Source organism: Platalea leucorodia (genome assembly GCF_965183815.1).
Source record: "Platalea leucorodia genome assembly, chromosome: 11".
Lineage (NCBI taxonomy): Eukaryota > Metazoa > Chordata > Aves > Pelecaniformes > Threskiornithidae > Platalea > Platalea leucorodia.
The window spans coordinates 22063871-22085816 of record NC_138833.1 but is presented as its reverse complement, the minus strand read 5'-3'; the positions used below and the strand labels follow the sequence as shown (position 1 = coordinate 22085816).

The following is a 21946-nucleotide window of genomic DNA, read 5'->3' as shown; positions in this document are numbered from 1 at the left end:
CGGCTCCGTTGGGGACACCAGGACCCCTCCGGACACTCGTGCTGCTCCGGCAGCGCCCCGTGGCCGATGACTCTTGCCGGTGGTGGGAACGGTGCTGCAAAATGCCAGCTGGGAGGAAAGCGAAAGTAGCAACCGAAGAGTTAAGCGTGCAAATGCATGGAAACGAAGTCATCGCGTTTGAGGCTCAAAATAAGTGCCACCTTTAAAAGGAAAGCAGCTCTAAAAGGAGAAAGCTGGCAGCGTGAGCTCATCCCTGACGGCAGGGTGACACCGAGATCACCTCCGAGGTACGGCGGGGCGAAGCAGCCCCCTCCTCACCATCGCCGCGGGTTCATAACCAGAAGCGACGCCTGATCCCCGGGGGATGCTGAAGGGCACGGCGGACCGCAGGCAGCACCGACCGCACGGGCAATGAGCGCTTGGGGTAATTAGCGCTATGATCAGCTTCGCTACAGCCTGAGGACTTGAACCTTTTCCCTCCTGCTGGCCAGCGCGGCCGGGCTGAGCGGTGCCAGGGGTCCCATCCTGCTCCCCACCACCAGGCCACCCTTGACGGAGGCCGGTGGAGGGACGTGCCCGTCACCACGGGCTCCTCCGTGCCCTGGCCGCTGCCACCAGAGGCACGGTGGGAGGGAGGCAAGGGTAATGCCAAGGGCAATGCCAAGGGCACCGGGGGATGAGGAAACCCCAACGCTCTGCCGCAGCGGTGACCGGGACCAGCACCGGCACTTGCGTCACCCGCCCTGCGAGACAGGGATTGACCAACACCGGACACGGGGGTGCTTGGAAGACTTTACTGAGGCCGTGGCAAACATGGGGACAGGCTCCCCTAAACATAGAACCGGTTTTAAGAGGGGCACAGGGGAGCGCAAAGGGGCCGAGGGCTCCCAGCGCCTCCTCGCCCACCGCCACCAAGCCGGGCTCTGCCCACACTGTGGAAACCTGCCCCCAGCGCCGCCTTATAAGGAGCCGCTCGGCCCCACCCCCTACGAAACGCTCCTATCACGACCCAGCCGGCAGCGGAGTGGCAGCTCTCCACCCAATCAGATGCCGCAGGAGGCGGCTCCCGGTTTGCGGTGGGCGCCGTCGACGCTGGCTCAATCCGTTCCCGGAGCGGGGGCGGTGCTCCCTGAGTGACACCTCGCCCTCCAATCAGCGCTCGGCTCCTCTTCCCGGTAGGGCTTCGCCAATGGCCCGCCGCGGGGCCAACGGGAGGGCAGCGGCGCGGAGGAGGGGGCGAGGCTTCCTGGGGGGCTGGGCCAATGGGAGCGCGGCGCGGGAGGAGCGTGGGCAGGGATTGGCGGGTTGGGCCGGGGTGGGCGGGGCGCGGCGGCGGCGGCGGCGGCGGGAGGCGGCGGCGGCGGGGCGCGGGCCGAGCGGAGGGGAGCGGCGCGGAGCCGGGCGGGAGGCGGCGGCGGCGCCGCCCGGGCCCATGGAGCTGGAGAACATCGTCGCCAACACCGTCCTCCTCAAGGCCCGCGAAGGTGAGCGGCGGCGCCGGGCGGACGCCGGTGTCCGCAGCGGGGAGGCAGCAGGCCCGGGGCGGCGGTGGGGCAGGCGGGACCGGGGCAGCCCGGCCGCGGAGCGAGCCCACCGCCCGGGAGGGGCCGGCCGGCCGTCAGCCCGCCGGGCCGCCTCCTAGAGCGGCGTCCGCTCCCCCCGTGCCGCGGGCTCCGGTCATGGCCGTCCCCGGGGCTCAGCCCGGGGCTGTCCCTCCGCGGGGGCGGGGATCGCGGCCTTGGCTGCCCCCGGCGCTGCTGGGAACCGGGAGGTAACGGCGCGGCTTGAGCACCGGCCGCCTCAAAGCCTTAAGCGGAGCCCCGGCGCTGGGTGCTGCTCCGGGGGGTGCTCAGCGCCCGGTGCTGCGCTTCCCCCCGGGGGGGGGTTGAGCCCTGCGGGGGTGGCCGTGGGGAAACGGCCCGCAGCCCCCGCCTGCCTCCCGCCTACCCCGGCCAGCGGCTGCCTTTGCCCCTCTGACGGGGGAGGCGAAGCAGCTTTAGGAGAAAAAGTTGCTTTCAGGTTGGTAAAGCGCCGCTTCCCAGGCAAGGGGCGATCCCGAAGCTGCGGCGGTGAACCCCACGCCTCCGCCACCTTCGCCCCGGCCCCCCGCATCCGCTCGGCGCCAGGGGCTTCGCTGCGGGGCCGCAAACCTCCCTGGTGCTTCAGGGATGAGGGCTGAAGGGCAGGGCCTCGGTGGGGGCTGCAGGCTGCCGGGCAGAGAAGCCTCAGGATGGCTTAAGGAGAGAGCTGGGAAGTCTGTCGCGCTGTCCCGGGCCTTTGCAGGGACGATCGGATTCAGCTGGGCGTCGGGGAGTTCATTAGATCACGGAAAGTGGTGGGGAAGTACAGTCCCTCCTGGCCCATGGTGTGCAGCTGGCCAGGCCAAGTCATTCTGGAGCCCGAGGGGCCCACTGAAATCTAGTTAGAGAGCTTTAGAGATTCGATTTGTGGGAGCAAAGAGCAATGAAATTAAATTGACACGGGCAGAAACATTTTTGAGCTGCTTGAAAATCAGGCTTAGCGTAGGTACTTCAGGCACAGCGACCGTGGTGGACCATGACATTATGGTTCATAATGGCAGGGTTTGGTTCAAAACCAAATCCAGACAAAACCAAACAGCGCCGTTTGTGACCTCTAGACACGAGACCCTGCTTCCCACAGGGTGAGTGACCAGGAGACCAGCTCCCAGCGTGCCTTCAGCAGAGCGGAGTTTGGTTGCCGATGCAGAGCGAGGCGTCGGACGGCTGCTGCGGTGCTTCCCAGTGCTCCTCTGGTGCCTCCACCTTGGCAGTTTGGCTGCAGGCAGGCACAACCCACTGGCACGGTCATGCCGGACGGTTCCTGGCCTGCGAGAGCTGCAGGTGGCTGTGCTGCTTGTCCACGGCTCTCCCACCCGTGGCTGGGTGGCCGTGGTGGCCACTGGGGCGAGCTCTGGCAGCCTGTGTGACAGGACAGAGCTGCTTTGCTGGCCAGGTCCAGCAGCACCAGATGTTTTGCTCCAGCCCAGCCTTTTGGGGAGCCTCCTGGTCTGGTGTGGGAGTGCGGGGCTGAGATCACAGCTGACAGCCATCGTCAGCTGCTGCCGTGGGATGACCGTGCTCTGTGTTTCCTCCAAACTTTTCTCGGAGGGTTTGGCCCAGGGAAGGTGAAGGATCGTTCCCCCGTTGTCCCCCTTGCCTGCTGGCCACTGGCAGAGGGACAACAGACCAGCCTTGAGCTGTCACCAAGCCCTGAAGCTCCCCTGTGGGTGGAGGCCGCCCACCCCTTGCCCCGTCCCCGAAACGGGGTGCTGGGAGGTTGGTGTGCAGGAGGCGAGTTCTCTGCTGGGCTGTTTGCTGCGGCACTGGGAGGGCCGGGGAGAACCGTGCATGAAGGGCGCTGGAGCCTCCTTTCCTCCGAGGAAATGCACGCTGCTGGTCCTCGTCCTCGGGGAGCTGTGGGGCACAACTCTGCCTTTCCTTGGGCGCTCGTGGGGTGAGGATGGTTTGTCCTCCCGTGCCCTCACTTAGTTGTCCCCATCTGTTTCGTCGCCGCAAGCCGTGGCTGACAAGAAGGTGTCTGTGCTGCTGGTTTCTTCCACCCCTGCCTACCCTTGAGTCACTTCCTTCCTGAGTTTGTACAATCGTGCAGCCCAGCTGCTGGTGCAGGGCAGATGCAGTGACCTGCAGCGTGCCGGGGGCCGGGACCTGGGGCTGGCCCGGCGGTGACCACCCTGTCCCACCTGCCTGTCCACCCAAGGCCTCCTGCGGCACGGGGAGCTGGATGCCTGGGGTCTGTGTCTCGGATTAGGGGCTGAATTGCATCCGAAGTGGAGGAAAGTGTTACGAAAGTGTTTCTCAAGAGCTGATAAATGATGTTCAACCCCCCGTGATTTCAGAAAGCCGTGCCTTTGGCCCAACTCGGTGGTTTAATGTATTTCCAGAGGGAGGTGGGAGACTGTGTGTGCGTTGGCACCGGGAAGGGAATCCCTGGAGGATGGCTGATCCCAGCAATCAGGCGTACAAGTATTTCAGTACTTAGTGCTTGCTATGATGTAAATTTTTTGGTCTATCTAGAAGCTTTCCCACCCTCTCCTACAGCACTGGGCATTTACTCCAGCAACTGAAGTTGCAATAATATCTCGTTCTTGCATCTCGCTTTTCTGAGGCTGGCTTATCTCTGGAGAAAGGTGGGAGTGTCCCCACTTCACAGGTGGGAAACTGAAGCGATGAGCCCCAGGCGATGCAGTGAGTTGTCTGTGGAGCCAGGATTAGAGCAGGAATTCCTGTCTCCCAGCTTCGTGTCCTCTCTCCGAGAGCTCCTCCCTGGAGTAAGCAATCAGTTTGGAATGAGTAGGTGGCATGAACATCCTTACTACAGCAGGAAGAGCTTCACACCGAGCAAGGCTTGGCCTCCAGAGGGGATTAGTTATGCAGAAGTCCTGGGGACAGGCCTGGGAGCCAAGAACTCTTTGCAGACATAGAGTAAACTGTGGCTTTAGGCGCTCCTGCCTCTGCCCTGATTCTCCAAACTTCAGTGTGAGTCACTGAGACACCCAGGTGAAAGGTCTTCGTGTTCTTGGTTGTGATGGTTCAGCTGAGTGGTTGCTCTGTCCGCTTCCTCCGGCAGTCAGAGGCTCCAGAGCTTTTGTTCCACCAGCCAGGAGGCGGCAGGACCACTTCGGTCTTGTTTTCCTTGCCCTGGGCTTGCTCGTGTAAATGGACAGAGGGTGTCTCCTCTCTCGACTCCTGGTAAGGCCAGGCTGCAGTCGGACGTCCTTGCTTCATAACTCATGGTACCGATTTTGCGTGCCCTGCAGGTGGTGGCGGAAACCGGAAAGGCAAGAGTAAGAAATGGCGCCAGATGCTGCAGTTCCCCCACATCAGCCTCTGCGAGGACCTGCGACAAACCCTCGGTGAGACGCGGCGGCTGGCGGGAGCTGAGCAGCACCCGGGCTCCGCTCCGGAGCGGGGCTGGTGGGTGAGCACGTGTGGGTGTTGTGCACCCAAAGGTGGGTGCACGTGAAGGCGGTTGAGTCCCGCGAGGATCAGGGATGTACAAAGGGGCACGTGTCAGCCAAAATCCCGCCAGGATCACTCGGAGCTCAGGGTGTAGGGAAGAAGCGGTGGGTGGCTAAGTCGCAGCTGCGTGGCGCTCACTGGATAGTGCCTGTTGATGTGCCCACACGCCTTCCAGACTGTGATGAGCTTCACTAGCGATACGCACCCTTCTCTGTGCAAACAGACTTGCTCGGTGTTGCAGAGCTTTTGAGCATCGCTCTGGGGTGCCTTTGCATAAATACCAAAGGTCCAGATAACGTCTTGTGGACTCCCTGGCTGGGATTCAGCCCTGCTCTGCAGATCTCGGCTTCTAACACTAATGCAGCAGCAGCTTTACTTGGGCAAAACTGGGTTCTTGCTGTGTGGAACAGAAGAGAACTGTACAGTTGGGCAGGGCTTGGCCTGTCATTTTAATACTGCACTTTGTACTCTTCATGGTTTTAATGTTGTTTGTGCAGCAGGCTTGGTCCTGAAGTGACGTGAAATTGTTTTGGGGCACAGAGGGTGGGAATGCTCTGCTTCCTGGGAAGGGGAGGGCTTCTTTAAGTTGTCACTCCGGATTCAGCTGCTAGCTGGAGAGCGGCACAGCGCTGGCCTTGTTTCAGAGCGGGTGTCACTGGGCTGAGTGGGTTTGGGAGGTTTCTGCAGCTCCGGTCCCCAGTTCCACCCTGCCCAGATTTTGCAGGTCCCGGCAGCCCCAAGGAGAGGAGTGGCTCCCTTTGAGGGCCCCTGGGACTGTAGCACTTGGAATAACTCAACCTCCATCATCCACACTGTAACCTCCAAGCTCACAACAGCCTGGTTCTGCTGCTGTGCACGCTGTGCACCACCTCCCGGGGCCGGCTTTGCAGCCGAGTGTTGTCAGACGGAGACTCTCGCCTCGGTTTTGCTGCAAACTGCCTCTCTGGAGCGAGTTCTGAGCACTGAACACAGCTCTGGCCTGGGCTCTCCTTGCAGCTCCCATCTTGGCCATCTCAACCCCTATCTGCTTCTCGGACTTGTGTGCCCTCAGCAGAGCTTTCCCTCTGCTGATGCCCGTCCTCTGCCCGCAGCCACCCTTCCTGTGAGTGTCACGACATGTTTTCCAGCCCTGAGCTTCACCTTTGTTGTGCTGCCCGTTTGCAGCAGGAGGGATCCCTCCGAGCCGTCCCCGACAGAGCAGAAACCAGCACGCGGTGCTGGGAGCTCAGTGACTCTGTCGGCTACGTGCGTGAGCCACCACCTATCGAGGAAGCCTTGCGGATGAGGAGCTGGTGGTCTGTCTGTCTCTGCTGTCCCACTGTCTGGGACAGTGGCCTTGTGATGCTTTGGGAGGGACGTCCCTCTCAGCAGCTGGCTGTCACCGCCCGTGTCCCCACTTCCCCTTGGGGAGGCAGGCGAGAAGTGTTTCTGGCCCAGGTGACGGCCGCTTCATTTGGTTTCCCCGTGGGAAAGATGGCCCCGTTCCTCGTGCTTGGGTCACTCTTTGGCTGGAGTGGTTTTGTTTTCCCCTCGCAACCTGCTAGGAAGGCATTTCTTTCCTATTCCAGAGGCTTGGCAGGACCGTGGGCACGGTGGGCTGGTTGCCCACTGCAGAATTAAGCTTTGTGTGCCCTGACCGCGGGGAACAACCTTGTGTGAGCCTGGGCAGCGGCGAGGGCAGCCGAAAGCTTCTGATCTCGCCGAGCAGCGAGCTCCCGTCCTCCCCAGCTGAAGGGAGCTCCTTCCCCTGCAGACACAAGGAAACCGGCCGGTGCGGTGGAGCTGGCGAAGCAGCCTCCTCCCCCACCGCAGCCCGGCCGTCTCCGTCTCCGAGCTCTTGTGCACCCTCAGGAAGCCGCAGCTTCCTCGGGAGAAACTGCTGCGCAGGGAGGGGAAGGCCGGCAGTACCCAGCCCCGGGGAGCGCTGGAAGATCCCCTGCAAGCCGGTGGATGGCTGCACATCTGCACCCAAGGCAGCCCGCAGCCCTCGGCGGCAGTGGCTGTAACAGAAATCGGTTCTGGCCCGCGATCAGACAACATCTTATGAGTGGAAGGGGAGGAAAAGAAAGCAGAGAACTGGAAGTGCTCTGGGTAGTCAAAAGGGTTTGTGCGTGGGCTGCCAGACTTCAGAGAGGGGGAGGAGGAATCAGCAGGGAAGCCGAGCTCCGGAGGGCAGTAGGAGTTGACGTACAAGCAAGTGGCTGCCCCAAGGAGCAGGGGGGGTCTCACTGCTGTGTGCAGCATTAACAGGATATCTGTGGAAATGGTGGCCCCTGTTTTCATGTTGCTGCTTCCAGCAGGGCCTTTGGGAATACGAGTGGTTTGTAAGAGTCATCAGAGCAACTCTTGGCCTGGATGAGCTGCCTCGAAATAAGCTCGGTGTGTTCCTCGTGTTCCAAGAAATGTTGTGTGTCTGGAGCAGTCAGTCGATCTCCTGGGGAGAGGCTTAAGAAGAGAGCCTCCAGGCAAGCAGGAGACACCAAGACCCCTTGCTAGAAACAAGAGGGCCAGGCTGTACAGAACAGCAGGTCAAACCTCTTCCAGGGAAGAGATCTTCCGTAGGGGAACATAAAAGCTTGGTCATGCCTCTTGTCCCCGTTGGGTGCATTTCACTCTCCTGGGAGTGCCAGGACCTGTGAGCAGCCAGCTGGCAGACTCTCCACGGCTGCCTGTGGCCGGGGCGGTGGGCTGTGGCTGCTCCTTGGGGCTTGGCGGTGAGTGGTCTTCTCCACATTTGCAGAGCGGGACTACCACAGCCTGTGTGAGAAGCAGCCCATTGGGCACATGCTCTTTCGGCAGTTCTGCGAGACACGACCTGAGCTGTCACGCTGCGTCAAGTTCCTGGATGCCGTGGTAAGAGCAAAGCCCGTCGGGCTTCGCTGGGGGAGGCAGGGATGTTCTTGGCGCCGTGGGCACGGACCGGTTGGCCCTGGGTGCTCCGGCACTTGCCAGGAATTTCTGGGTACGTAGGGTTTTCCTGAAGGAAAAACCTGTGAGTTGCAGTTTCTCCCAGATAGGGCTGGGCCTTTGCTTAGGGAGCTGTTTGCTGGAGATCTGGTTTTCCAGGAAAGCATGGGAAACCTTGGGCAGAGGGTGCTGCTGCCGTGCAGCTGTTGCCCGGTAGCAAGGCTCGGTTCCTGACTGGGCCCGCTCCTCACGCCGTTTGCTCTGTGCAGGCAGGGTACGAAGTGGCTCCAGATGAGAAGCGGAAGGAATGCGGGCAGCACCTGATTGAAAAGTACTTGAAGCCAAACGTGAGTAAGAGGGTTGTGTTTGCTGCCTGCAACGGTAGGGCAATTGGAAAGCTGACAGCTGTCACTACCCGTGTCCTGCCGCAGCCACCGTGCTGGGCAGGACGGTGAGGGCAGAGTACAGAGCCACCCTGCTATCTCACAAGCGACCGTTGCTGCTTTTCCCACTGGCCCTAAAGCAGATGGGTGCCTGTGTGCTGTTACTGTGGGCTTCTCCCTGGGAGGATCCTTGTGCTCTGCTCCCTGTGTCTGACGCCATCCCTTTGTCCCCAGAGTGAGGACCATGTGCCTGAAGTCCCCTCGCAGCTGGTGGATGCCTGTTGTGAGAGGCTGGAGCAGGAACCTTCCAAGGAGCTCTTCAAGGAATCCACTAAGTAAGTTGGAGGGCTGGGGCCTGCCTGCATGCGTCCCATGGCACGGGGTAGATGCTGCAGCTAACTCACCTTGTCCCTCGTGGTCCTGTCCTCCAGGAGGGCGAGGGCTGGTGCTAAGGCTGGGGCCTGGGGAGTTCTGGGCTAGCGGTTTGCAGCACAACTAGAGGAGAGCAAAGGCAAGGAGCTCCCATGGGCTCTGGGAGCCACAAGCTGCTGCAGAAACCTCTGTTGCTCCTTTCAATCTGCCATTGGGGAAGACCCATTTGGGAAGACCCCGTTTCAGCGAGCCTCAGCATCTGGCCGCGCTGTTCCTAGTCTTGTGCCAGGATCTCGTAGGCTCTGCTCGTAGAGCAGAGTTGATGGCTGCAGTCCCAGTGCCGGCTGTCCTCTCCCGCTGGCCGCAGATGTGGCCGTTGTGGTTAGGTTACACTGGCTGTTGCTGCAGGGATCTAAGGTCGCTTCTGTTCCCATCGCAGAAGCAGTGGCTGAGGTCCTGGCTCCGGGTGCGGAAGCTGTTAAGCAAACCGGGCTTACGGCCTCCACCCCTCCCTGAACAGTAGCTGGAGCACGTTGCCTAATCAAGTGCAGGGCTGTGGCAATGGGTTTGCTGCAGTCTTCTGGGGAGCGTTAGCTCTGTGTGTGGTAACTAGTGTCGCTGTCTGAATGCAGAGCCTCCGGGCTGGGCCCTGCCTGCTCTTGGCAAGCTCTGAAAGGGGAAGAGCCCGTTCTCTTCTCCTTGATGCATGTCTCCAGTCTAGACGCTATGTCTAAGGCTCTTTACTCCGCTGGGCAGCCCTGGCACCGGTTTCCGAGGCAGTTAGCTCTCTCGAGCAGCATCCCCTGTGGCCTTTTGTTCTGGATATTCATCTGAAAGTGAACAACTCAGCGCCTGGTGCTGAACATTGCTAGCGGCTTTCGGCAGCTGATTACAGCCTTGCGTGCGCAATTGCCCTGTGAGCAGAGGGGCAATTGCAAAGAGTCCCATCGTCCCCCTTTGTCCCGCAGCCTGGGCTGGTGCTGAGAGGCCACAATTAGCAGTGCCAGCCCGGTCGCAGGGTGCTGTGTTCGTCACAGCGGTACCTCCAACGCGCCTTCCTTTTGCATCAGGCTTAGCACAGCGGGTGGGCTTTCCTGGCCAGGGCTGCGCAGGGTACGTGGGTGATTCAGCGCCAGGCTGGGTGAGGGGATGGCAAAGTGACTGGGGTTTTGGGCCCCTTCACCTCCTCTTTCCTTGGACCGCCGGCCTTTTCCACAGCTGTGATCAGCTCTCCGCAACCTTGCTGGCTCTGCTCTCTCCTAGGCTTATCCACGACTACCTGAGTGTGGCTCCCTTTGCCGACTACCTCGACAGCTTGTACTTCAACCGCTTCCTGCAGTGGAAATGGCTGGAACGGTAACGCTCCCCGGCGTCGCGGGGAGACCTGCACCCTACTTGTGTGGGCTGCCTGAGGGGTCCCTTGGGCTCCTTCCCACGCTGGGCCCTGGCAGGAGCCAAGGGCCTGGCTTTTGACTCCCCTTGCTCTCCTTCAGGGCCATTTATTGGCACCATCGGCAGCCCCAGCCTTGCTTGCCTCGCAGGGAAGCACGGTCTGCTTGAGCAGGGGTTTTGGGGTGGGCGACAGTCTCTCAGGCGAGGGCATGGCGGTGGTTTGGGCTGCAGCCCCTGCTCCCTCCCTGCTCCCATCTCACTCCGGTTTCCTTTCCCTCACAGGCAACCAGTGACCAAAAACACTTTCCGCCAGTACCGTGTGCTGGGCAAGGGCGGTTTTGGGGAGGTGAGTGACCAGCATTTCCTCTGCATTCGGGGTGCCAGGCAGCCACCGTTGCCCACTGCCAGATGCGGGCCTGGGTTGGCCATCAGGGTGCCACAAGCTGCTCCAGCACCTGCAGGCAGGTGCTGCTGGCTGCAGGGGCCCTGCGCTGGGCACTGCTGTGCTCTGGGCGTTGCATGATCCCCTCTGAGGGGCAGGAGCTCCCCTCTCGCCAGGCACTGGAGGTGTGGAAGGTGTTGCACAGGGTAGGTAGCACGTGCCCCGTGTCGCATACTGCTGCCTGGGCAGAGAGTCAGGTCTGTTCCCAGTGTCTTGGCAGGGAAAACGGCACTCCTGAGAACTGTCAGGCTTCCTTCTGTTTCTGGAGTGTCCTTCTGTCTTCCCAGGCACCAGCCATGGTGGTGCTACAGGTGGCAGGGTCATCGCAGCCCTCTGCTGCTTATCTGTGACATCTGGAGATGTCACTGTTCCCTGTGCCCTTGCTTTGACAACGGGCTTCTCGCTAACCTCAGAGTGAGGCGGGGACAGGGACATCTTTGCCTTCCCGTGTCTCTTCCTGAGAGCAGAACCTCGCCCCCCACCCTGGAAACGGCAGCGGGAGGGTGCTGAGCCTTGTCCCCCCTCCAGGTTTGTGCCTGCCAAGTGCGTGCCACGGGGAAGATGTACGCCTGCAAGAAGCTGGAGAAGAAACGGATCAAAAAGCGGAAAGGAGAGGCCATGGCCCTGAATGAGAAACAGATCCTGGAAAAAGTGAACAGTAGGTTTGTAGTAAGTACATAGGAATTGCTCTCACTTTGCTGCGGTGGTTGATTCTTCCTCCAACCAGCCAGCCCGACACCCCTGTGCTCCTCACCCCCAGTGGAGAGGCAGGAGCAGGCCCTGCCCATGGGGTAGGGTTCTGGCAGCTGCAGGTCTCTCCCAAGGCTGGGGTCTGGCAGGACCTCCTACTGCCTCCACAAGATGCTGTAAATGCCCCCAAAGTGAGGCCCAAACACCCGTCTGCTCTCACAGGCACCTCCTTAACCTGTGGGGCACAAGAAAGCAGCGAGAACTGTCTCTCCAGACAGCCAAGTGGGCAGAAGCCTGGCCCTGAGCGGTGTGGTGGGGAGCTCTGTCCCTGGCTGCACTGAGGTGTGGACAGCCTGAAACCTCCCTTGACGGAGGATTCATCGGGTGCTGCCCCGGGGTTGCTGTTGGGTGCTGCTCGCCCCCGGAGGGGAGCAGTTGTGGCTCAGGGAAATAGTGTCCTCCCTGTCTGAGGAAAGCTGGGGGTATGCTGGCGCTGCTGGGCACTTTCACGTCCTCCCTGGGTTTGTGCAGTTCCCCCTCTGCCTCCTCTGCTGGCAAAGCCCAGCCCTGCTTCCCGTGAGTGGCTGCTTGGGTGACAAAGTGCCCACCAGAGCGTGGGTACCTCCCTCTTCCAGCTGTGTCTTCTAACAGCCTTTCTGCCCTGAATTGCAGGTGAGCTTAGCCTATGCATATGAAACTAAAGATGCTCTCTGCCTAGTGCTGACCCTCATGAATGGAGGGGACCTCAAGTTCCATATCTACCACATGGGAGAGGCTGGTTTCGAGGAGCCCCGGGCAGCTTTCTACGCTGCCGAGATCTGCTGCGGCCTCGAGGACTTGCACCAGGAGAGGATAGTGTACAGGTGCGCGCTGCCTGGCCCCTGCTGGGAGATCTTGTATGGGCTGCAGAAGCAAGAGGGTTCCTGCTGCTCTTACTAGCCCAGCTGGGCCTGTTTGCTCAAGAAAATAAGCTCAGGCTTGAAAGCAGCACAGAGCTGGGTGAGAGGGGATCAGGAACAGAAAGCTGATCTCACGGGAGTGACGGGAGAGCTTAGCTTGGCTTCCTTCTGCTGGTAAATGATCACCAAGAACAGGATGTGATCGCGCTGTGAACGCCTCGGGGCAGGTACTTAACGCCCCGGGCAGTATTGACACTAGAACAGAGGAGGGTAGGCTGCCCCGATACGCTCAAGACGGAGCAGGGCAGGAGGGAGAACAAGCTCATCGCATGGCTGTACTCAGCGGGTTGCGTTAGGGACAGCGTGGCTAAATACGGGGCTGGAAAGTCTCTTCTAGTCGTACCCTGTGCTTTGCTCTGGGGCAGGACAAGCAGAAGAAGCCTGTGACTTCTTGAGATGTCGCTGTTGCTTGTGTCCTTTGCTTTGACAACAGGCTTCTTGCTAATCAAGTCCCTTCCTTCCTAGGGACCTGAAGCCAGAGAACATATTGCTGGATGACCACGGTGAGTGCAGGGGTCAAGAGGACCCCTGGGCCAGAGTCCTCTCTTCCTCTGCTTGAACCAGGGTTGCTCTATGTTCTTGGCAGCTTCAAACATTGCCCCTTGATCTTCTGTTAACTTGCCTTCTCCTCTGTGCAGGTCACATCCGTATCTCAGACCTGGGGCTAGCTGTGCACGTGCCAGAGGGCCAAACAATCAAGGGCCGGGTGGGGACCGTTGGCTATATGGGTAAGTGGCCCTGGTTTAATCAAAAAGTGGTCTCTGACTGCATGCGTGCTCTCCTTGCCCTCACGCATCCCTCACCCCTGCTCCTATGTAGCTCCAGAGGTGGTGAAGAACGAGCGCTACACGTTCAGCCCGGACTGGTGGGCTCTGGGCTGCCTGGTGTACGAGATGATCGAGGGACAGTCCCCCTTCCAGCAGCGCAAGAAGAAGATCAAGCGGGAGGAGGTGGAGCGGTTGGTGAAGGAAGTACAGGAGGAATACTCAGAGAAGTTCTCGCCCTGCGCCCGCTCCCTCTGCACCATGGTACGAGTGTGCATCCCTGTCCCTTCCCTCCCACCGCCTCCTTTCACACAGCAGGAGAACAGCGAGGCTGCTGATGGCACCCAGGTTCCCTTGGCGCTGATAAGGCAGCGCAGGAGAGTCCAGAGTGCCTTAATTCCTCACTCTCCCAGCTGCCTAGCGGGCCCGTGCCATCCCTGGAGACATACTGCAGGAGCCCGGCCGACCTCAGGGCTGCTCCTGCCTGAAGCACCCTCCACCCAGGGCACTGATTTCCTTTGTGTTGCAGCTCCTGTGCAAAGACCCTCTGGAGCGCCTGGGGTGCCGAGGAGCTGGGGCCAAGGAGGTGAAGGAGCACCCTCTCTTCAAGCACCTCAACTTCAGGAGGCTGGAAGCAGGCATGCTGGACCCCCCCTTCAAGCCAGACGTAAGTGCCTGTCCGTGTCCTGACGGTCGCTGGGGCTGTCAAGGGGAGCAGGAGCCCTGGGGGTGGCTCAGCTGAGGAGACGGCTCCCGTCCCCTTCCCTCTTCTTTCTGGAGCCTGGCAGAACAGGGGTCAGGCAAACTCTGGGCTGCAGGGAGAGAGGGCCTAGGCTTGGCCAGGAGCCACGGTTGTTCGGGGTGGTGGTATCTTCATCGAGCCTGGCATTAGAGCAGTCCTTGTGCTCTTCAGCCCCAGGCCATCTACTGCAAGGATGTTCTGGACATCGAGCAGTTCTCCACAGTGAAAGGGGTGGAGCTGGAGCCCACGGACAATGACTTCTACCAGAAGTTTGCTACGGGAAGCGTGCCCATTCCTTGGCAGAATGAGGTAGGTTTGCAGGACAGGTCTTTGCTCCTGCCCGTGCCCGCCATGGCAGAGCGCAGTGTCCTGCAGCGTTCGTGCTGTCCCTGCTGCTCCTGCTCTGCTGGCCCCTCGGTGATGGGCTTTGTGTGGCAGTCGCTGCAGCCATCTGTGCCCTCTTCCAGATGATCGAGACGGAGTGTTTTAAGGAGCTGAATGTCTTTAGCACGGACGGCACGGTGCCCCCAGACCTGGACTGGAAAGGGCAGCCTTCTCCACAGCCCAAAAAAGGGTTACTCCAGCGCTTATTCAGCAGACAGGTAAGAGTGTTTGCCCAGCGTTTCCTCCACAGCAAGTCCTCTAGCAGCCATGAGCCCGCTCCTGCCTGTGTCAGGCAGATCTGGCAGGGAGGTGGGCACGAGAGGGCAACAGGCAGTCTCCCCCTGCGCTGGCTGGCCAGACCCCAGGGCTCGCGGGGGGACCCACGCGAGGCTGCGGGGAGCCAGCCCTCGCCTGGCTGCTGCTCCCCATGGATGGAGCGTCCTGGCTAAACGTGCTGCGGTCACACAGGCAGAGGGATGTTGTTGAAGGCACTAACATAGCAAGTCTGCTCCCTTCCTACATGAATAATACCACCCCTGAAGAAGACCTTGCTCTTTGGATGGGCTCCTGGGCTTCCCAGAGCATTTCTGCCAGACCTTGAGCAGGCAGAGAGAGCAGTGCTTTCGAGGGATGAGGAGAACGGAAATGTCTTGCAGCTGCTCTGGGTTTGCTTGCCTGCCTGTCTCCTCTGCCCAGAACAGTCTTTGCCTTCTTTCCAGGACTGGCAAAGTCTGGGCTGCTGCCTCTCAACAGCTGCTTGCAGCTGTGGGACTCGCGCGTGGTTGGCTCTGGACCCACTCTCAGCCACCCGGTGCCGACTCCTGCTTCCCTGACGAACTCCGAGTTGTGCTTTCCTGTTCAGTGGGCTGCCCTAGCCAGAGCCAGCTCTGGGCTGGGACGCCCAGCCCTTCCCGAGGCAGGCAGGACCTGCCGGAGGATGGGCAGCTGCCTGTGGCAGGGGTCGAGCTGTGATTTCCCACGTGTTTTCTCTTTCCAGAGGTGAGCAGTCTCTCCTGGCTGCTCTGCTCAGGGAAATACCCGGTGGCCCGCGGACATGGCAAGATCTGGGAAAGAGGAGTGTTGCCCTTCAGTGCCTAACCCCTTTCCCCAGCAGAGCACAAGCTGCTTGTTGTTCTAACTGTCCCCTGAGCCACTAATCCCGCTTCCCTGCTCTCGCTGCCTTCGTGGGGGAAGCCTTGCCCTCAGCTTGAGCCAAAGCTGCCCCTGCACCGCCGCTGCTGGGAGCTCTGCTCCCAGGGGGCTGGGGGAAGTTCCCTTCACTCCTCTCTTCGGATGTCCGGGACACACAGAAGGGTTGAGAAACCGTGAAGGGTTTGGCATTGCCCCGTGCTCAAACTCCCTCCCGTTCCAGCAAAAAGGGCTTCAGCTGCTTTCTGCGGCTGGCTGAGCCCTGAGCGCGGGGCAGATCGTCTGTGCTGGCACTGAGCTGTCTCCCTGGGTGGCTGTAGTCCGTGGAGCCCATCTTCTTCCCAGCTTCTGAGCTAGTCAGCTGCGTGCTCACCAGTCTGTCTGCCAGGAGCTGAACCCCCAGATGCAGCTTGACTGTTTCTCTGCAGACTGGGGGTCCCCTCCAGCCCCTTGCCTCCACGTAGCTCTCCCACGCGAGGCCGGGGGGGGCCTGGTTGTGTGACCGTCCTCACCCTCTGCTTGCTGTGCTCCTCTCTCTCCCTCCTCCCTCTCCTTGCCCTTCTGACTTCAGGACTGTTGTGGAAACTGCAGCGACAGCGAGGAAGAGCCCACCCGGCTGTAGAGCACAGCTTGTTCTCCAGCCCCTGGGACCCCCTCACCTCTCCGGGTGCCCAGCAGAACAACAGCCCAGCCCGAAGGACAAAGGTAGCAGCGGCCCCGCCAAGGTGGATTTGTTTACAGCTTTACACATCTGTATTTGAAGAGTGGGAGGATGGCTCCAGGGCTGGCGGCAGCACGCGGCTCGGGCCAAAGGCACCTTGGGCCACGGGCAAGCCTTCATCCGCAAGACAGACCTGGACGCTTCCGAATCTGCCGCTTGGGATCGTGCCGCCGCCGCCGCCCGCCGGCCGCTGCTCCCCTGCCCGGGCCCAGGGTGGGAGGGAGGGATTGCGCCAGCGTGGGCCTAGGCCAGGCTGGAGCGGCTCTGCTGACACATTCCACAGCGCCGAAGCGGCGCTGCAGGTTTGGTGTATATTTATATATGTCGGTCTGTACATATCACATGTTGGTTTTTAATCTATAGGTGGGGGCCTGCAGTGCCCCCACCCTGTCAGAGGCACAAATGTCCTCCTATGGGGGGAGCGACGGTCCCAGCTTTGTACCAGGGAGTCCTGGGCAGAGGCCTTCTGTGCCTTGAGGTGTCCAAAGCACCTTTCCTGGACCTTTCTGGCCATGCTGAGGCGTCCCTGGCTCCAGCGGAGTCCATTGCTCAGCCCCGAGGCGCAGGAAACCGCTGTGCCAAAGCGTCTACCATTGCATCCTGGCAGAGCAGAGCGTCGCTGCCTCATCCCCGCTTCCCTGTCTGCCGGAGCCTGCTTCCTCCTGCCTCGTCTCGCACATGCTGCCAGCTCCAGGGAGCTGATCCCGGCCCCCTCTCCAGACGGCCGCCAGGCTGCCTGTGGCACAGCGGGACACAGCCGCTGCCACGGAGATACCCGCTGCGGTTCCGAAGGGTCGGCCTGATCCCCGGCATGGTGCAGGATGGCCCCGGCGCGGTCCCGCCAGCTCCGGAGAGCCATCCCTGCGTGCTGCGGTCTCCGGGCCCAGCTCGGTATTGGAGGAGCAGACAGATAAGGGACTCTGCTCTCGGGGAGCAACGCCGTGGTAAAGGGAACGTCCCTTCCTGGGGTCATGCTGTGAGCTGTGACCCACGAGCGAGCGGGGCTGGGAGCAGCCCACCCGCCGTACCGTACCGGCATAGCCTGCGGCCCCGGGGGTCCCGGGGAGCCAGCGCAGCTCGAGGGCAGGGCAGGGGTGGAGGGGCCGGAGCCCTGCCTGTCCCTGGGGAGCAGCGTGGGGCTCAGCCCGCCTCTCCCTTCCGCTTGTCCTGTCCCCTCTTGTGCACACCCGTCCCGCCTGCGTCCCGAGCAATAACTCGTCTCTTCTGTGTGTGTCTGTGTGTACGTGCACGCGTGCGTGCGCGCTGCTGCCTCGTGCTCGTTCTGAGCCAGGCCCCCCGGCGGGGCTGAGCACCTACTTGGACCTGTGGTATCATTTGCTTGCCTTGCACTAAAGTTGGAAAGTATTTAAATTTTTAACCTTTTGTTAAGCGTTAAGATTAGTCGTGCCTTGTATCGCTGTCGTGTCAAGGGGGGGCCGCCCTGGGCCATACGGGGTTGGTGGCTGGAGAGGAGTAGGGACCCCCGTTGCCATGGGCTCTGCTGGTGCTCCTGCCCTGCAGCGAAGATGCTGAGCCCCGGGGACCGTGGGTGGCCCTCGGTGGCTTCTGCTGGGTGGTTTGGGTCGGCGCAGGGGCACAACAGGAACAAGGCCTTGTGCCGTGCGGGTGCCGGTGTGGTCCCCTTTGGGGCACATCCCCCCGCTCCCCTGTCCTGCCCTTGGCACGGTCCCTCCCGGGCCATCACGGGTGGGCTGTGGGGCCGGGGACAGAATCCTGCTCCCCTCCAGGCGCTGTGCATCGCTGCTGTGGGGGGGAACCGTGCAGAGGGGGACCCCGTGCCAGCCCCTCGAAGCAGGGGACACGGCCTGAGCAGGGCTGGGGTCACGACGGTCGCCATGGGGGAGCGGGCAAAGGCCGGCGGCCTGGTCGGGGTGGATGCGGGGTGGCTTTGGGGTCCGGGGTTGGCGGCGGGGCCGGCGGCAGCCTCGGCAGCCCGGTGCGCAGCGCCGGGGGGCCGCACGCAGCTGCACAGGGATGAGAATAGCAAGTGCGGCTGGGTAGCTAGGGAACAGTTGCTATGGGAGCGGGCCGAGGAGTTCTCACACTCGGAGGGGGCATCTTGGGGTAAAATCCAGGAATTTTCTGCAGCCGTGGAAGGCAGGCAGGCAGGGTGGGGGGATGGGGACTGCCTGGGGATTTTTGCTCCCGCCGCACCGGCCGGGGATGCTCATGCCGGCACTGCCTGGGCTGCGGCACCCTGGCACGGAGGTGCTGGGGTCACCACTGTGTTAGCGGTGTCCGTCAGGCGGTCAGCGTGGCTCTGCGGGCAGGGCCGGGCCGCGGGCAGCCCGTGGCCGAGCCACGAGCAGGGCGTGGAAGGGGCTCTGCCTGTCCCCAGCTCCCCCCCGCCCAGCGGTGCCCCAGCCCCGGCATTTGGGGGGTGCCTCGTCCCCAGCCCCGTCCTCGCCAGGGGGGAGCAGCGTGCGGGCGAGGGGGTGCTGGTGTCCGGGCCCCACGGCCACGGCGAGCTCTGGGTGGGCACACGGGCCCCGGGTGAGCTCTGGGGGGGGGTCCTGGGCCGTGCCCCGAGCCGTGGGGCTGTGGAGGCAGCGCTGCCGGCACACCATTTTCAGGGATGAAGGATGCTCTCAGCTGTTGCCTGGGCAACGGCTCCTCCTCCAGCCCACCATGTGGCTCGGGGAGCGCTCCCCCGCCTGCCTCCCCCCGCCGCCGTGGGGAAGGGGAAGGCAGCTCCCGGCCCCCGGTGCTGGCGGGGCCGGAGGCCTGGCTGCCCCCGCCCGCCCTCTTGCCCCGGCCTGACGATGCCGGCGGGCCCCGCCGTGCCCCCCGCCTCTGCCTTCCCCATGGCCCGAGGGAGCCCCCAAGCCCCCCTGCATGGCCGCAGCCCCCTGCCCGCCGTGGGTGCTGCTCGGGCACCCCCACAACCATCGAGCCGGCACTGCCAGGCTGCCGCGGCCGCCCTGTGAGGTCCGATCGCAAGAGACGAGTTCCCGCAAGGTGAGTCGGGGCTGGAACCAAGGGGACGGAGGGAGACGTGGCCACCGTGGCCCCGCTCCGAGCGAGGTGGCGGGGCTTGGCCGGCTGCCGGAGCCGCTCGGCTTGGCCGTGGCGGGAGCAGGCTGCCGGCACCCGGTTTCCCCGGGTCGTCCCCTGGCCAGGATGGAGGAAGTCCTTCCGGCCAGGCCGCGGCAGAACAATGCGCCGTGTGTGCGGCCGCAGCGGGCGCCCGTCACCCTGCCCACGGGGAGGAAGCGGCGGCGGGGTCACGGCCTGCGTGGGGCACCCGGTCACCCACCCGGCCTCCGGCCCCGGCACGCAGCGGGCACCGTGGCCTCGGGGCTGGCACAGCTCTGCCCTGTAACCGCGGTCCCGCGGCTCCCGGCACAGCCCCGCGGCACCGGGGCGCAGCGAAGGGAGAGCGGGTGCTCTCGCCCCCGGGGTGGGCGCAGTCCCAAGGAGCCCGGGGTGGGGGTCTCCCACGGGGGCCGTGGCCATCGGCGGAGGACAGCTGGTGACGTCCCCCGCGACAGCAAATAGCCGGCGAGCCCTGGCGCAGGGGGACGAGCGCTCGGGCCAGGGTCAGGGGGCTGCTCCGGGGCCAGAGCGGCCCCCCAAGGCGTAGGGTGGCCCCTCCGTGTCACCCAGTGCCACCTCCGCCCCTCGCCGTCCCCGGGGCCAGGCTGGCGCCCGGCCCGGCACAGCCACGCGTCCCGGCGGGGGCCGTTACGGTCTCGCTGCCCTCCTGGCCACTGGCCCTGTGCCGCGCTGGCCCTCGCCCCCCCGAGGAGGCGGCTGCGGCTGGCACCGGGGGCGTGGGTGGCCGGCACCCCCCGGGCAAGTCCGTGGCCACCGGATGGGGGAGCCCGTGGCATCGCCCCCACGGGGCATCGCAGGGCCCTCGCCCCCACCGGACCGTGGGGATCCCCGGCCGCCGCCCCGCGGGGCTCCCGCTGGGGGGGGCGGGATTCCGGTGGCGGTGCCCGCTCCCCCCGCCCCAGGCGCGGCCCCGCCGGTAGCCCCCCTCTCGGCGGCGGGTCCCGGGTCCCTCCCCGAGCCGAGGGCGGGGCGGAGCGGCGGGGCGGGAGCCCGGGCGGGGCGGTGCGCGGCGGCGGCGCGGGAGCGCTCACCGGAGACAAAGGCAGCGCCGGGAGGCGGCGGCGGCGCCGCGCACCGGGACCCCCCCCCCTCCTCCCCGCCCCCCCCCCCCGCCGCCGCCCTATGGAGCCGCCGCCGCCGCCCGCCGCCTGAGCCACGTGCGCCGCCGCCGCCGGTAACGGGAGCCGCGGAGGGAGCGGGCGCGGCGCCTCCGCCTGTTGCGCGGCGCGGAGGCGGCGGGGCCGGGGCGGGGGCGCGCGGGGCCGCCGCCACCGGTAACCGGGGGCCGGGGCGGAGGCGCGCGGCGCGGACCGGGGGGCGCGCGCGCGCGCGCCTCCGGTCCGTCCCCGGCGGGCGCGCGCCCCGGAGGAGGAAGAGGAGGAGGAGGAGGAGGAGGAGGAGGAGGAGGAGGAGGAGGGGGCCGGGGCTGCCGCGCCCGGCACCGGGGAGGTCCCCGCCGGGGTGTCCCCCTCCGGGGGGGGGATGCGGGGCACCGGGCGGGGATGCGGGGCGGGCAACGGGGGCCAGGCCGCGGCCGGGGGCGGCCCGGGGGGACCGGCGGGGCCCGGTTTGGTGGATGCTCCCAACCGGGCGACCGGTCCGCTCCCCGCCCGGCGTGGGTGTCTCCGCGCCCGGCCCCGCTCCCCTCCGCACGCCCCCGCTTCCCGGTGTGCCCCCCCCCCGCCCCTCCGGGGGCCGGTACCCCGGGGGTCGACCCACGGCCCTTCCCGCACCGTGCCCCCCCCCCCCCGCCCCCGGGGACACCCCGGCTGCCGGCGGGGAGCCTGTTGCAGCCGGGGCCGGCGAGCTCTGCCCGCACCGGCGCCGGGCAGCGGTGGCGGCCGGGGGCTCCCCGGGAAGGGCCCCCCCCCTCCCCGAAGAGCCGCAGCCCGGCGCTGCCTCTGCCCCCGCTTGCGGGATGGAGCGGCCCCCGCCGGAGCCCGGCCAGGGCTGCCTGGCCCCTGCCTTCCCCGGTCCCTCCCGCCTGGGCTCGGCCCCGCTGCCCCACCGGCCCCCTCGGCCCGGCCGCGGGTCCCCTTCACCGGCAGCGTGGGGCGGCCGGGGACCCTTCGCCGAGCGGAGGCACCGCTGCCGTCACCCTGCCCTCGCCCTCCTCCCCGGCGGCGAGCCCGTTCTCTCCCGCACCGCCATAATGATAATGGTGACGGGTGCTCGTGTGCCTGCCTGCGAGCGCCCGTGGGTGCTGCTCCCCACTCGCTGATGTGCGCGGCCCCCCTCCGGGACGCGCTGTTCGGTGCTCGGCTGGATGTAACCGAGCTGTCAGCCCACCTAAAGGCAGGGGTGACGGTTCCCACCGCCGCCAACCCCGTCCCCGCGTCGCCATGTCGGGGTGCCACCGTCCCCTGACCTTCCCTGGCGGCCGCGAGGCCGGCAATGGCCGCGGCGCACGTGCTCCTGCCAGCGCCACGTGCTGCAGGCGGCCGCGCATCCCTCCTCCTCGCTGGGGCCCCCGGCTGCGGGGCGGCACGGGGGCCGAGCTGCCCGGGCTCCGCAGCCGATTTGGGGTGCGCTTGGGTGGGCAGGAGCGGGGGGGACGCCAGCGGACGCCCCGTGACCTCGAGGGCGTCGATGCCGCAGGGATGCAGCATCCGTCTCCCGCCCCGGGGTGCCCGGCAGCGCCGTGGCGGGGTGCTGGGGGGGAAGGCGGGTTTGCAGCCGTGGGGGCGACGGCGGGGGCGCGTGTGGGGCCGGGCACGGCTCCCCGCCGGCTGCGGGTGCCGCTACGCATGTGGAGCAAGTCGCCATGGGAACGGGGCGGCCATGTCCCCGCCACGCTCACGCTCACGCTCACGTCTGTCTCGTTGCAGGGCCCCCCTCCCCGGCGGCCCCCTCCCAGCGATGGGCAGCGGGACCCCGCCGGCCCCGTCCCCCCGCCGCCCGCCCCGCCGGCCCCCCGCCCCGCCGCGCACCCAGGCCTGACCCACCCGCTCCAGCCCCCCCCG

The 21946-nt window shown here is 64.6% G+C and overlaps 1 protein-coding gene across 7 annotated transcripts; it reads left to right on the top strand.

The window, feature by feature from the left end:
- Positions 1–276: 276 nt before the first annotated feature.
- On the top strand, positions 277–16107 carry GRK6 (G protein-coupled receptor kinase 6). Of its 7 annotated transcripts, none has more exons than XM_082324004.1 (16): positions 1373–1484; positions 4799–4894; positions 7741–7853; positions 8177–8254; positions 8525–8625; positions 9926–10018; positions 10337–10400; positions 11025–11165; positions 11859–12049; positions 12611–12648; positions 12784–12873; positions 12965–13173; positions 13439–13576; positions 13823–13960; positions 14119–14253; positions 15756–16107. In XM_082324004.1, the coding sequence occupies exons 1-16, from the start codon at positions 1433–1435 to the stop codon at positions 15804–15806; spliced, it is 1728 nt and encodes a 575-aa protein (XP_082180130.1). In that variant the 5' UTR covers positions 1373–1432; the 3' UTR covers positions 15807–16107. The 7 variants fall into 7 exon arrangements, with proteins under 7 accessions (XP_082180128.1, XP_082180129.1, XP_082180130.1 ...); XM_082324005.1 differs by having other exon boundaries at positions 15033–16107; XM_082324006.1 differs by having other exon boundaries at positions 14755–16107.
- Positions 16108–21946: the final 5839 nt, after the last annotated feature.